The following is a 16,465-nucleotide window of genomic DNA, read 5'->3' on the forward strand; positions in this document are numbered from 1 at the left end:
CTCCTAAATGTTAATGGCAGTGAAATATACATAGCAGTAGCAGAATAGACCATATAATAATTTACATCTCAGTCATATCTGAATCAAGAAGACATTTATGAGTATATGTAATAACAAATCTAATGATTTAGGGCAAGATTCTGCCTTTTACTCACATTGAGTCTGATCCTAAGGTTACTGAAGTCAACAAAAGTCTTTCCATTGACTTCAATGAACTTTGTCAGGCCCATTGAATAGTATTTACTGAAGAAGTCTCATAGATGTCAATTGGACTACTTATGAAGTAAGGTACTATTCATTGTGAGTGAGTTGCGGAACCTGCTCCTTAAAAAATAGATACTTACCAAGAGAAGGTAAGTCCTTATATGGTAAAAGGCTGCAATTCTAGCATGAACATTGTTGGAAGTTATTTCCAAAATTTACTAGCTATATGGAGCCAAATTCAGAGCTCGTGTAAGTAGGGTCAGTTCCTTTGAGCTCAGTGGACATTTACTCACTTATACAAAGTCTGAATTTAGCCTCTTTTTAAAACCAATTAATTACAATTAAACCCACAAATTACAGCTGTGATGATGCTTGAAGTACTTAGTGATCATTTTATAACATACCTGGAGAGATCCATGGAAAGCACCTGACACACTTTTGGAAGCCCCTACAAAACCCAAATTTTAAAAAGAAAATAAATTAGAAAACAAAGTCATTCAATCTTTATCAAATTTTCTTTTCACCTCTTTGTAATTTAACTGTTACAATTGATGCATTATCCTTGAAAGGTACCACCCTGTGGCCAGCTGTTGCTGTGTAATTACATTAATTTGTCTTCACCCATTGTGCATGTACCACTGCAGATTGGGTTGTTTTCACACATCCAATAGTCCTAGTAATCATTGCTCCACTCGTTGCACTGCCATGTGTGTTTCACTTCCATTTCTTTTGGGCTTGTTCTTATTAAAGCACACTTTAGCACAATTGTTTTCCCTTGGGACTGCTTCCACAAATGTTCACAAAACCTAGGTATTGCTTCAGCTGGGTACTTTGATCAGAGTATTCAAAATCAAATAATTTGCTGTTTTCTTTAAAGTCCTTGAATCCAAATGTTGTTTCTTTTAACTCTCTGAAATACATTCTAATCATTTAACTTTTACCAAATGTTGTTACAATCCTGTTCCTTCAGTCATGGTATTTGTGCCATTTTGTTCACATCAACTAGATAAATTTGTATTGTATCATCTAGCTTTGAACAGCAAGGAGCCTGGAGCCCGGGTGGCACCTGGTCCAGGAGCCGGGAGCCCAGGTAGCAGCTGGGCTCCCAGTGGGAAGCAGAGTGCCCAGGTGGCAGCCTGGCGAGGGGCAAGAACCGGGGAGCCTGGGTGGTAGCCCGGTGGGGGCTGGGGAGCTGGGTGGCAGCCTGGCTGGGAGTGGGCGGTCAGCAGGGCTCTCAGCGGGGAGCCAGGAGCCTGGGTGGCAGCCCAGCCTGAAGTGGGCATCCTGGACGGCAGCCCAGCGGGGAGCCAGGAGCCAGGGGGACAGCCGAGCTTTAGCTGGAGCTCCCCACTCGCCCCAGGGTGACAGCCCAAACTGTGAGCCGGGTGCGGGGTTCATAGCAGGGAGCCTAACAGTCTTTCTTTTCAATTCTTTTCAGCTGTGAAATTGGCAAGTATGACCGCCAACAGCCGATGTAAATAACAGTGTCTACATGGACACTGTGTTGCCCTAACTACACCGAGCTAATCCCTATGCCTCTTGTGAAAGTGGAATTATTATATTGATGTAGTAGGGCATTTGCATTGGTGGGAGCAAGGCTGTAGTGTAGACACTGACACAATTAAGTCAATGTAAGGCAGCTTACGTTGACCTAACTCTGTAGTGTAGACCAAGGAATAGAAAATCAAGCATTCCAAAAAACCACCTGTCTGATTCAGACAACATTCATAACTTGACTTTGGAAATCTCAAACAGGAAGAAGAAAGAAGAACATACAGAATGCTCAGAGGTACAATAAGAAACTTAACATGCTCTGTGCTTCAAACATTACAGTATATCACAGCTTGAGAATGCTACACACGTACTTTTTCAAAAAGACATTGGATGATAAGTTTGTATATTGGGGTGGAAACTGACTGATGCACTGGCAAAATGTTATTAAATAATGGCCAGCTTTAAGTTGTGTGTGTATTTATTATATTGTATAGGAAATATAGTATATTTTATATAGTGTATTTTTATACAAAATAGTATAAAGGAACTGTAACTGGTGTATCAAAATAATTTGAGGTCTTGAATATATTACAATAAATATGGAGTATGCATAAGAAACAAATATATATATTTGTTTAGCCAACATTGAGGGACTGACTAAACTGACTGATAAGGAATCTCAGGAATTTTGAGAAGGTATAACTACATGTAAGGCAAAAATGTTAAAATATCACTACAGAAGTATAATAGTACTCTCAAAGGACTGTATATGTGGCAATCCTCTCACTGATTTTTGCTTTCACTCATGTTACTAAAAGCAATTAATAAAGTATACATCTTATAAAACTATGAAAATAAGAGCAATAATAACATGGTTTCATTTTTAATTAATGAAATTGTGTTTTTGAATATTGCACCTCTTTCCTTTCTTTCATCTTCTCCACAAAGTCATTTAACTCACTATTGATGGAATAACTTTGCCAACAAAGGCTGGGGGGACAGAGTCTCATAGTGCCTCAACCCCCCTCCACCTTCTGTAGCAGAAGTGCTCAGCTACAAGTATACCTCCAGCAAGGCTCAAACCACCTCTCTTCCCCCAACATTCCCTCCCTCACTCCTACCTATAAATGCCAATTTTTCCTCCCTCTCCCTTCTAACACCTCTCATTCTCTCCCTCTCTCTCTGCTACCAAGTCTTCTCCACCAAATGTTCATTCTTCTCCCCATGACCGATACTATCATCCCCTCTTCCTCCAACCTGTGTCCACCCTTCCCAGAAGGTCTTTTCTGAATCTATCGTCCCCCTAACTCATCTACCATCCACGTGTCTCACCAAAGCTGTGTCCCACACCAGCCTTCCTGATCCTTGAGGCTGGGTACCCCCCACAAGACAATCCCCCAAAGCCTGTGTTCCATCAGAGTGCCCCTTATGGCTATGTTCCATCAGCTGCCTTCCCCAAGGTCTCCCCTAAGGCTTGGATCCCCCCCGTAACTCCTCTAGATAGTGTGTTTTCCACTATCTCCCTTCCCACCTTGTGTCCTTCACAAGGTCTCCATGGGCAGTCTCCTCCTCACACCTGAGCCATGTCCATGTCATGATGGGAAGGGAAGAGAAGGAGAAATACAGAGAATGATCCCTTTTCATATCTCCATTCCTTTCACTTAGCTGCCCTGTTCTGTGATTCCCTAATTTTAATTACCCCTCCATGGTTCAAGCCACTATCTCACTTCCCTTCTTCCTCTTTCTTGGTGTTTTCAGAGCATATCTGATAGCTGGTTAGTACAGAAAATCAGTCAGATTGGAGATGTCAGACAGTGCAGCATTTGGGCTCAGTTACATATATGGAATCATAAAGCTTCTCAAGTAGGGAAGCAGCAACTGTCTGGTTGGATATGAAAAACAAAGGGATAAATTGTGCTAAAACAGTTCTGAGTGAAGTGAGAGATCATCAAGCAGTAGCAGCTGCTGGGTGAGTTATAATGAACGAATGGATGAGTCTAGAGCATTTCTGATGGGAAGTTGGGTTGTTGACTTAACAAGACAGTTTTATGGTTGAGCTGTGGACAAAGAATCTGATGCTGGAAATGACAGCTGTAAAAGAGGAGCCACATCCAGCTGGGAACAACTGAGAAGGCCCCCCAAACCATATATTACTTTACTTTTTAAATTAAATGGGTTCAATCTTAACACAATCTAAGGACTCAATTTGAATTTATTTCAGTACTAGGAAGGCAAAAGGGCAGAGTCTCTAGGAAATCCATTGAGTTAATTCCCCTTACTTTTCCTTATCAGCCCCTAAAATCAAAATGTTGTTGCCCCTTTTGACCCGAGTGGCAAGTCAAAGTTTGGGGTCCCATTGGTGTACCAGTTGGGAGTAGAAATTGGTGGTAATCAGATATTTCTTTATGCTGTTTTGTTTATTTACAACAAATGTACGAAGTCGTCTGTGTCTGACTACAGAAGGAATGAAATAGCACGAAACAGCTTCTTTTGCTCATAGCACCAGGAGCATTCTTTCCAGCCTGCACTCCTGACCCAAAAACCTTTCCCCAGGCTTCTTCCAGGGACAGCTATCATACTTTCAATAGCTCCCTTCTGTGTGTGCAGGCCTTCTCTCTCTCATTCCTTCTCAGTTTCTTTGTGTCCTGTCTTCCCATACACATACTTGCCCAAAAAAACCTCAGCAAAAGCTTCTGGGTGGGTTCATGCACTCCTTTTGTCTTATGCTTACAGTTATGTTAACTGAAGGGTGAATTCGCACCTATGAACCGCAACCCCATAACAAGGTTTCATCCAACTCATACAATATCAGAAACAACACTTAAGGGGGCACCATGGATGACTAGAATGGTGGACTAGGGGAGCTGGGTTCTATTCCTGGCTCTGCCATTGATTCACTGTGTGACCTGGGGCAAGTCACTTGATCTTTCTGTGCCTCAGTTTCCTTATCTGTGTGTTGGGATAATAGCGCCTACCTATCTTGGTAAAATTCTTTGAGATTATGTATGAAAAATAAATATGTAAATGCTAGGTATTATAAAACAAGGGTTTTATAAGTAGATCAGAGATGAGTCAGAATCTTTGGGGTTCTATCAGACCATTGAAAGTTCTCCCTGCTTTTCCAACCCCAAATTTTCTTTACATTATTGTTTAAATTCTGTGAACCTAGTGACTTTTGATTTTCAAAATGTTTTTCAGTTTAATCCTAATATGAATTATTCTATTAAAGAGAGCTGCAAACTATGATTTCTAAAATAATCTTTCAAGTCATAATTAACCAAAAGTGTCAGAACACATATTTCAACCAATAAAAGCACGTGTTTTGTTTAAAAACAGAAACAAATGACTTACTGGTCTAATTCTTTGCAGCGTGGATTTTAGCAGCACACATCTTGTTTGCTCCTTGCATTATGTAGGAAACCTTTTGAAGTTCAGCCAGATTAGCATTTACTCTCAAAACACAGGGCTGACATTATTATTAGCCTAAGTTCATAGAAAATTATTTTGGAGCCAAGATAGCTTTTTGGTTCAGTGCAGATGTAGGGACAGTTGAATTTGTAAAGATCTGTCCCATTGTAATCAGAACAAATGAATGAGTAGTACTTAATTCTTCAATAAGTGAATAGTTTTTTCTAAATTTTCATTCATTTCTACTTAAATTTTACATTTTTGTAACCTTTACTCCATCAAGAATGTGTGTGTGGTCTTGACACATCTCATAAGTTCTATCTAGCTCATCTGCATGTTCAGAATAAACACACTCTCATCATAATATTACTGCTTTGTTAAAATATTTTATGAATAAGTAGAATTCTAGAGTGACAAATTCAGCATGATTAGAATGATACTGTCTGTGCCTGGGTTTATGTAGTTCCATGTTCATGACAAATGCAGCTGTTTCTTCATTGCCTTTTGCAAGTCCACCTTACTATAATTTTATTTTATACTTTGGTATTATTCTCTCTCTCTGTCTCAGGATTCCTTTGGACACCCTGCTAATGACATGAGGATAGGAGAACTTCGCCCTTCAATGGCTGAGGCTCCCTTGTATCAACCCAAACTTGTTCTTCTGGGTAAAGAAAAGAAAGGTACTACAGTATCTTGACTCCCAAAGGTGTTCAGTGAAGGCATGTTTAATGCATGCAGCTAGACAGATGAGCTAGAAGTAATACATTGTGCTGGAATGTATTGGATACTACACTCTGATTTGCAGATATCTTACAAACATGTTTTTAAATATATGCATAATAACAGTGTGAACATTTATTTTTCCAGAATGTTTAGTTTCTGAATGCTCCAACCCCACATAATGCTTGTTCTATTTTATTTCAGAATCAACAGATGAATCTGAAGCAGATAAAATCCACTGTCTCAATAACAGTGTTTCCTCAGGCACTTACTCAGACTACTCACCTTCCCAAGCTTCCTCAGGGTCCTCTAATGCTCGTGTTAAAATGGGGTCCTTGCAAACAACTGCCAAAGAAGCAGTGAATAATTCTCTGTGGGGTAACAGGTGTGTATATGTTTACTAGGTCTGATTCTCTGGTGAAGTGGAGAGTCAGGTTCTCTGTTATATTTTCTAAAGTGAAATAACCACATACTGAAAGTGCATAGTAAATTGCTATGCTATAAAGTTTGCACACAATAAGCCTAGATCCTGAGCTGCAGCTGAGGAGTGCTTGGCACACCTTAGGATTGACAGAATGCTTGTAACCCCCAGCCCTCAGTTTGTCCTGAGAGGACCTCTGCACAAATAAGAAGCCTGAAAGCTGCTTTAATTTTCACTGGCTATCAACAGCCTCAAGGGGACTATTCTAGCAGCTGGAGATTGCCAGGGCATAGGGATACCGAGTCACTTCTTCTCTACCCCAGCCATGCCCCTACACTGACAACACAAAATAGAAACTGCTACAGCAGTTCTTTGCCACCAAAATGTGTCCTACACATGCGGAATCCTCCACAGGCAGGTTAAGCTTGCTTTATGGGGATGCCATTGTATTGCTGCAAAAGCACAAAGCTGTCCAACTGGACAAGAGGATCAGGGCCATCGTGCACCAAATTTTCAGAAGCTTTGTTTTTCAGCCTGGAATTGTGTTAATTCCTGGATTTATGACAGCAGAGGCTTTTATAGCTGAATTATTATGTGCAGAGTTACCCACTTTGCCGAAAAATAAGTTATATTACATACAAAAAAAATTAAAAGTTATTTAAGTTGAAAAGCTAAGCCCTCAAAAGTTAGAAAATGCCAGATTTCGTGACAAAGCACTGGCATAATTTTTATATATTGTAATATAATCCAAAGGGCTAGATATACATGAGAAAACATAAGGATGTTTTGTAAGAACTTCTTTCTGCTGATTGCTCACTTATTGTAACAGAGACCGGGATAGTTTTCATTGCATTTTATTTTTACTTTTTGCAGGCTTGCGCAGTCTTTTCCACAGCCTCTTGAGACAAAGCCATTACTCAGCCAGCTAGAGTCTGCTCCAGTGGGAAATCTGCAGCAGCGCAATGATAGGCATCCAATGAGTGACACTTTTGCTGACAGCTGGAATGATACCCCACACTATGATAACACAGGGTTTGTTGCAGAGGAGAGCACAGTGGAGAATCCTAGCACTAACCCTCTCTTATGCGCTAAATCTAGAAGCACATCTGCTCATGGACGCAGGCCTTTAATTAGACAAGACAGGATAGTTGGCATTCCCCTGGAACTTGAACAGCCTACACTCAGAAATGCACCTGAATCAGAAGTGCCTCCTCCCAATCCTTGGCAGAATTGGACCAGAACTCCAAGTCCTTTTGAAGATAGGACAGCTTTTCCTTCTAAACTGGAGAGCACCCCCACCACCAGCCCTTTGCCCGAAAGGAAAGATCATATCAAAGAATCTCCTGAAGCAGCTAGCACTTTTTCTCCAGGAGTAGCCTGGGAGTATCATGATTCAAATGCTAACAGAAGTCTTAGTAATGTCTTTTCACATATTCATTGCCGTCCAGAGTCTTCTAAAAGTGTTATTGCAATGAGCAAGAGTACAGAGAGGCTTTCCCCAATGATGAGAGATTTAAAAACTAGTAAATTTAAGAAGTCACAAAGTATTGATGAGATAGACATTGGTACATATAAAGTTTATAATATTCCATTAGAAAACTATGCATCCCGTAATGACAATGCAGGAACCCATGAAAGACTAGATAAAATGATAGGGCAGGAGCATGGTATGTCTAGTATGTCTCGTAGCCAGTCTGTACCAATGCTAGATGATGAGTTGCTGAGTTATGGAAGTGTTAAGGTACAGCAGCAGCAAAAGCCTTCTGTTACCAAAAAAGTCTATCAGTTTGACCAAAGCTTCAACCCTCAAGGAGCAGTGGAAGTTAAAGCAGAAAAGAGGATACCACCACCTTTTCAACACAATCCAGAATATGTTCCCCAGCAGAGTAAAAACATTGCCAAGGATTTGGTTAGTCCAAGAGCCTATAGAGGCTATCCCCCCATGGAGCACATGTTTTCATTCTCTCAGCCTTCAGTTAATGAGGAGGCTGTTAATGCTCAATTCTCAACCCAGGGATCAAGGTCAGGATTTTTGAGAAGAGCTGATTCATTGGCAAGCTCCACTGAAATGTCAATGTATAGAAGAGTAAGCGAACCTCACGAACTGCCTCAGAGTGATAGGTATAGCAGACCTCAGTATAGAGCAGCTATGGAACGCCAAAGCAGTATCTCAGTGTCTGAAACCCAGTTCCTCAAAAGAAATGGCAGGTATGAAGATGAACACCCTTCATATCAAGAAGTGAAAGCCCAATCTGGAAGTTTTCCAGTTAAAAACCTTACACAAAGGAGGCCATTGTCTGCAAGAAGCTACAGTACAGAGAGTTATGGTACATCTCAGACTAGGCCAGTTTCAGCTCGGCCTACAATGGCAGCTCTATTGGAAAAGATACCATCGGACTATAACTTGGGTAACTATGGTGACAAGCCTTCAGATAACAGTGATATAAAGACAAGGCCTACCCCTGTGAAGGGAAATGAGAGCTGTGCTAAAATGCCTGCAGACTGGAGACAACAGCTACTTAGACATATAGAAGCTAGAAGGTTAGACAGGGTATGTTTGGCATTTCTCTGGAATTAATGCTCTAGTTTTATATTTTAATATTTCTAAGTATGTGCATGTACAGTGGTGAATATACAAATTTCTGATTCTGAGATTCCCTGTATTTGTGTTATGGGGAACTCATCTGTGAAGGATTTTGTTGACGTAAGATATATAATCAATTAGTATTGGGGGTTCTGGGGTAAATGATTTATGGAGGCTTATGTATAAAAGTGTTTGGTACCAAAAAACCTGCTTCATTTAGTTACTACTTCGGGACTGTCTGAAACACTACAACCATAATTACTATCAAAGAGCAGTATCAGCCATAGTAGAAGGTTCTGAAATAAAACTAGAAAGGACTGAATCTTAGTGGAAAAATCTCAACTCTCCTGTTTTTCAATTTCCCAAAATGATATCACTAAACTTTTATCCATACAATAAGTAGGAAGAATTTTAAAAACAAATTCAGAGAATAGAAATAAGATTGAGAGTAGATGATCTGGATGGAATTACTGTCAATGTAAACCTGTAGAAAATAAATCCATTCTGAGTCCATTAGTGCAGTTAGCCACAACAAGGTGTCTGGGATACCCAAGAAGGGCACCAGTGGCCAATGGTTTCAAATCCTAGCTTAGTTTGTTGCTATTGTAAATTTAATGAGCATAACTCTTATATCCCACTGGTGTAAGTTAATTGAATTATGCTACTAATCAAGATCAGAATCTTGCCCCATAATTTCAAAAATAATTTTAAAATTGTCTAGGGTAGTTTATGCAACATATCTCCGTATTAGGTAAAACAGTTCATAGCAGCAAAAGCAAAAAATTGTAAGGAAACTATTACAAAAACTTTTCTCTACTATTTTGAGTGAATGTATTTCAGAGCTGTATTTGTTTGACTTCTTTGTGTTCTCAGACTATTGGACACAGTCTTCTTCAGTCCCCCTGTGATTTTGAATGCCCTTCCCCCAGTAGTTTGTGGCCAGTAGTCATTTCCAACTCACTTCCTACTGAAGGATGCTAAACTGCAAACCTTGATGGAACTCTGGGGGGTGAATGTAAACAACAATGTTACAGCTCCCCTATAACCTTCATGAGGAAAAATGTGAAAATTAATAATGGCTAGTGGGTGAGAATGCACTGCTGAAGAGTGGCCAAACTAACAAAGAGTCTTAAAATGGCCTTTTTCTTCCCTCATATCCCCTTCATCAGCTTCCTCCTTTCTCCACCAGAAAAACTATTATACTATGTAGACTACTAATCTGGTTTAAAATGTAATTTTTACTTTAAAATATGAAGTTCCCAATTCAGCTTTGTCAGAGCTATTTCATGGTGTATCTTCGGAAAAAATTGAAGAAACTTTTCAAAACTCATTTAGATGGCAGTATAGGTACCGAGGTTTTCAACTTTTGGTCTGAACTCCACTTAAAAAGTAGAGTAAGGATCTGACTCTGGCTGTACCTCTAGGAAGTGCACAGGGAGGAGGGACCAAATATGGCCTTATGCCACCCACCTTTGCATCTGTGACACTTTGGGTTCAACCCAGATCAGTAAGAGGTGTGTCACCACTTGCCTTGCAACTCTGGGTGCCTTAAGTGCTATGCTATGGTGGCTCACAGCCCTGACACCAACAGCCTCAACACAAGCATGCATGTCAGACCCTGGCTTCCACTGCTTAGTTACTGTTTGCCAAGTGACTCCAAGACCCTCCCAGTCCTGAATGTCCCCCAAACCATCTGCTTTGTAGTGTCCAGTCCTTCTGACTGTAGCACTCACAGAATCTTATTAAGTTTGTTGCTCCTTTAAAGAGACTATACTCTGCAGCTCATTAATCTAACTGGGGTTTGACAAACACTGTTATTTCAACCACAGCACTGGTTGGTTTAGATAAAAGGTAAAAACAAGCTTATTCAATCAAAAAGAGAGAGGTTTAAGTGAGGATATGGGGTAAAAATAGAAAGGGTTACCAAAAAACAAAAGTCAAAATATGCTTTATAATGACTAAGGTGTAACTTAAGCTACAGTCTTCAGTGAGGAAACTACCTTGTGTAAGCTTCCTTTTCCAGCGGTCAGTGACTAGCTCTTAGGATCCCCACAGAGTCCAAGGTGCTGGTTTTCCTTGTCTCCTCAGGTGAAGAATAATTTAGGGGTTTTCTGTTCCTCTCTCTATAGTCCAGTAAACCTTTGAAAAGTATATCTCAAGGTTCATTAACTCTTCTTTGAAGGGCAGGAAGGTTTCCTGGGGGTTCAGTCTCCATCTCTCGCTGATACTGTGATTGCTTTTTCCCCATTTGCACTCCTTGTGGCTTTGTTAGCCTGGCATGCAAATATGCTTTTGTCTTTGGTCACATCTTACTCAATTTAGATGAAATACACATGCAAGCAGACACAACCTCATTCCTTTGTCTGGGAGTGTGGGGGACTGTTTTATCAACTCCTTCTGATATGCCTGGTTTAAACACGTTTTAGTCATAACTCCAGAAGATCTGTGTAATCCCTTGTGGGTTGACAGTGCATACATCATGCAAGAATATTAATGATCAGTGAGTTATTCATTTTCCAGAGATATATTACGTGCCACCTTTTAAATATATATCATGACGAGTATTAGCTGTAGTGAGTATGTCAGGCCTCACAAGAGTTGCTGACACAGCGTAGTGAACCCCCAAGGGGCCTCTGTGTCACAGCATACTTCAGATTCTTGGCTGCTCTAGTGTCGAAAATGGTCCCCAGCGAAGGTGACCATATTTCCCAAAGGGAAAATGGGATACTGTGTGGGGCTCGCCCAAGTCTCTCATCCAGCCCTCCACGCAGAGCTGGTCTGAGCTGCTTGCCTGCATTCCCTCCTGCATGCAGGGCTGTCCCAAGCCACCTGGCATCACTGCTTGCCTGAACCCCACTGTGTGGGTCTGGCGTTTGCCGCTCACTCCCCCAAGGGTTGCCAACCCTCCAGGATTGTCTGGGAGTCTCCAGGAATTAGACATCTTTAATTAAACATTATGTCATGTGATGAAACCTCCAGGAATACATCCAACCACAATTGGCAAGCCTACTCCCGCCTTCCCAAACATTCTTCCATGCCCCATTAAATAGGGTGCACTTTTGGGGCAAAACTGGGCATTTGACCCAAAAATCAGGACACCCGGGGTAGGGCTTAAAAAGGGGACTATCCTGGCCAAAATGGGATGTATGGTTACCCTACCCCCAGCATAAATTGTATAGCTAACATACAATAGCCTATCTCGAATGATCTATGTGCTGCAACATAGGCCATAATCTCCATAGTGCCATGCATTATGGACCTGCCCCCTATAATGCCTCCTTTCCTTACCCTTGGCATCCTCATGTGCTGGAGATTGCAGGGAGGACAGCATAAGGCCATGCAGGGAATTCTTTTGTGACGCCATAAGGTGCTTATTAAGCCCTACTGTACTGCCACAGCCGGGAGACAGAAAATCTGTTCCTAAAGTTTCATGGCACCAAAGCTACCTCTGAAGCACAGCTGAGAGCCACATTGGCTAAAGAGAAACATGGAACGTTTCCCACTGATGTCTCACCGCTTGAACCCCTGATGGTCACATTTTAAAGGATACTTGTGCATCCTTTGTCAGACAGGCCTGCAAGAAAAACGGGCACCTGGCTGCTGTGAATTTTTATTTTCAAATGAAAGGTAAATTATCTACTTTCCAAAGAGGTTCAACCACCTCCAAATCTTGGCAACCAGACTTAGACTTTATCTTTGATGTCTAATGGCTAACACTCTTCAAATGGCCAAATTTGTGGGAAATAACTTGTTTTCCCTCCATCCAGATTAGGATTCAGTACTCCCAGTTTAGTTTTGTAAGTAAAGGTTCCATTTTAAAGCAAGGCCAATATTTGAAAAACACCAAAGCAGACTGGAAGAAGAAAGAAGGAGTTGCTGGGGGCTGGTGACTACAGGCCAAAGCAATATTGTCTTTTAAAATAAAATTAAACAAGGTAATTAAAAAAAATTATACTGTTTTTCATCTTCCTTTTTTTTAAACCAATCTAACTTACATAAAGGATGGCTGGATAGTAGATTTGTTTTTTATATAAATGAAATGATTTTGTAATAAGGGTTCAAATTCTGTTCTCATTTACAGATGTGCAATAGGGGTATAATTTAATGCAGAATATGGTCTGTGGTTGGTAATGTATCATTCATGACTTATTGGGGTTTCAAACATCATATCACTTTAAAAAAAAAGTCAAACCAATGAAAACTACTAACTAGAGCTGGTCAGAAAATTGATTTTCCATCCCTCAAAACATTTTGAGATTGTGAAAAAAATTCATTCTGAATTGGGACATAAAGCCGAAATTTTTTGCAGAACAAAACTCTGGGGAAAAACTGTTTAGGGTCACTCAAAATGTTTTGTTTTGATATATAGGAAGTTTTCAATTTTGATCCCCCTTTTATTTTTATAAAAATAAAGTAAATTTTAAATGAAAGGATGTTTTGAAATGAAAAATCAAAACTTTGTTCTGAAAATTTTGAAATAGGATGTTTTGACATTTTCAAAATGATTTCCAATTTTTAAATGAAATTTCACTAAAATCCATACAATTTCACAAAAAAATCAGTTTAATCAAAATAGTATTTTCTAAATGAAAACGGTTTTAACACAAATTTCCAGTCAGTTCTACTTCTGACAATCACTAACAGAAGTCATATTAAAGTAAATAATTGATTGGTTGAGGTTTTGAAGACAGACTCATTATGACTTTTCTTCTCCAGCTTTGGGATGGTAGTGGCTTTCAGAAGTTCTTCACACATGACTCCATTTTGCCTGTAATATGCACTCTTCATTGAAAAACTAACTCAGAAGGCTTAACTCTTTTGATTTCCAGGAGTCCTTACCCAAAAAAAAGAAACAGAAAAAGAAAAAGAAACCTGCTAATGGTTTTGTCAGAAGTGATATGGGTGTACTGCTGAAACCCTACCCTTTCAGTAATGCTCAGAGAGCATTGAAAGGCTCTGGATACTGTTTGGCAATAGTGTATTACAAATACATCATAGCTTTTTAAAGAGAGGGAAAAAAAACATAAGTAAACTGTCAAAAGTGTATTCTAACCCTCATTGGTGTTTTTAGGGCGCAATATTAAACCTGTAGCTTATTTAACTTGTAATGGAAGCATTGGACATGCACAATTACTGCTTTTCAGTGTGGAGATTATTGTTATACCCATTTAGCTGTAGAAAGATGAGCATGTTTATTTTCAGTGCAAAATCTAGTACTGATGATATAATATTTCTATGCATGGTTTGACTATCCAGCAAAAAATACACTTTATAAGTATGGGCTTGTTTCATAAACCAAAGCGGCTTTGAAAAACTGCTGTGGTCTAATGTGTAAATTATATGCATTTTTAAAATGTATCCAAATACATAATTTATGCTGGATCTTAACAACTCTGAAGTCAAGATACCCATTGCTATTCATGTACTAAAGAATGATGCATGTTAAAATAACATTAAGGCTTAAACAGACAAACTTAAAAAATTTATCTTGAAGACTGAAACTTCTTCCTTACCTCCATTGCTGTACTTGTGGTATGTAAAATTACTCCTTGTTTGGAGACCACATAATACCTAATCAAAATGTGGTATCTTAAGGACAGAGGTTTCAGGCTAAACTTTGTATTTTCTGGATTTTGTTGGTTTAGGACACACTTTACAATTATTTTAAATATTTGTGTTTGGTGTAAGGAATACATTCATTCATATAAAGCATGCAGTGAAGATCCTGATTGATTAAATTAGGTTCATATTGATTAATGCAATTGAAAGTCATCTAATATATAGTAAATTTGTAGCATGCAGTCAGAAAGTGAGACTGTGACCATAACGATACTTTGCACAAGATCAGTTTTATGGACCAATCTTTATGGAGATGTAGGAAGTGTAACAAACTTCATGTTAAAGGTCTTTGTTCCAAATGAAAACATATTGTGCTAACTGATGGAATCCTCAACCCAAACATATCAGGTTGCCTGTGCAGCTGGTTTGTAGCTGCTAATAAAGGAAATGGGCAGTAGTGGATCCAGCCAGCTGATCCTATTATGTGGAATTTTGGTCCATTTAGTCCATGTGTGCACAGACCCATTCACTATGTGTCTGTCCCAACCAAAATCTTCTCTTCCACAAAGAGCTGCCTTAGAGATCAATTAAATAGCACACAAGATGGTACAGAGACCTCTTGTATGGGTTTTCCTGCTATTACTTCCCTGGACTTCGGATACACAGATTTTTGGGAGTGTAGGGCATCCCTGGCCCTATATCCATAAAAGGATTTGTACCATACAATATACCACAGTTTTCAGACTATAGGTATAAAAATATTTTATTTGCTATCAGTGTTATAGTCTTTTTATGGTATTCATTTTATGTATAACCAGTACTGTATGTGCTTTTATTCAACTGAGTGCATGCATCAAAAAAGCTACTTATTTCTTGGTATTGTTTGTTTGCTTAAACTAAAACCTGTGAAGTTAACCATGTTTGTGTGATACTTAATTCAATGAGCATGTGTGTTCATATCCTGTCACATGGTTATTTCCTCTACTCAGACCGCTGCTTACAAACACCACACTGTTAACCTTGGCATGCTGCACTCTGGAAGTTTGTCAGCAATGCATGCAGGCAGAAGCATGACTTTAAACTTGCAGACTAGATCTAAATTTGAAAACCAAATTCAGCAAGAGCTACCTCTACCAAAAGTAAGTATGGGATAGCCAGTATATACCAACACCACAGAATAAATTAATACCCTTTGCTTTTTCCTGCTTTAGCTTTTCATGCTTATACCCTGTAATCAGTCCAAAAAGCAAAGATGCTAGTACCATAGTTTGCCTAGTTAATAACCTTGCTTTTTGGATTAACCAGCTCACATGGCTGTCATTGCTGCTTTCTGCTCTTGTGTTGCAGACTAATGTTATCCTGATTATATGTTCTGGGAATAGAGCTGGGATTATGTTTCATGTTGTAGATCAGGGGTCGGCAACCTTTCAGAAGTGGTGTGCCGAGTCTTCATTTATTCACTCTGATTTAAGGTTTCGTGTGCCAGTCATACATTGTAACATTTTAGAAGGTCTCTTTCTATAAGTCTATAATATATAACTAAGCTATTGTTGTATGTAAAGTAAATAAGGTTTTTAAAATGTTTAAGAAGCTTCATTTAAAATTAAATTAAAATGTAGAGCCCCCTGGACCGGTGGCCAGCACCCGGCAGTGTGAATGCCACTGAAAATCAGCTCGTGTGCCGCCTTCGGCATCTGTGCCATAGGTTGCCTACCCCTGTTGTAGATGTTTAATCCTAGAAATGACACTATAGACATTTTTTAAAGAATGTATGTAGATTGCATCATAGGAGCCAAGGTTTTCCACTTTCCACTAATTTATCTGTAACAGCACTGACATGCTTTGAGCCCCTACTAGCTACAATTACAGTATTTTTAAATTTTGGTTTTAAGTATTGAGGATATAGAAAAGCAAATTAGTATTCTCAAACTTTTCTGTTTCTGATTTCATACCTATTATTGATATATTTATGCATGTATATATGTATCATACACACGTATAAACATCTACTAATCTACATGGTTCATGAAAGAAGTAGCAGAGTAGAATACTACGCATTAAAATCTTGCCAAAAT

At 39.4% G+C, this 16,465-nt stretch overlaps 1 protein-coding gene across 1 annotated transcript in view; it reads left to right on the forward strand.

Moving 5' to 3' along the window:
* The window catches only part of LRRC7 (leucine rich repeat containing 7), a 352,531-nt gene that overhangs the window by 289,325 nt on the left and 46,741 nt on the right, over nt 1-16,465 (forward strand). The window contains exons 19-22 of the mRNA XM_045028890.1: nt 5,675-5,786; nt 6,031-6,211; nt 7,121-8,798; nt 15,380-15,529. Of these exons, the coding sequence (XP_044884825.1) occupies nt 5,675-5,786; nt 6,031-6,211; nt 7,121-8,798; nt 15,380-15,529 (2,121 nt within the window). The remainder of the gene's footprint in view (nt 1-5,674; nt 5,787-6,030; nt 6,212-7,120; nt 8,799-15,379; nt 15,530-16,465) is intronic.

Source organism: Mauremys mutica, chromosome 8, assembly GCF_020497125.1.
Source record: "Mauremys mutica isolate MM-2020 ecotype Southern chromosome 8, ASM2049712v1, whole genome shotgun sequence".
In the NCBI taxonomy this organism is placed as follows: domain Eukaryota; kingdom Metazoa; phylum Chordata; order Testudines; family Geoemydidae; genus Mauremys; species Mauremys mutica.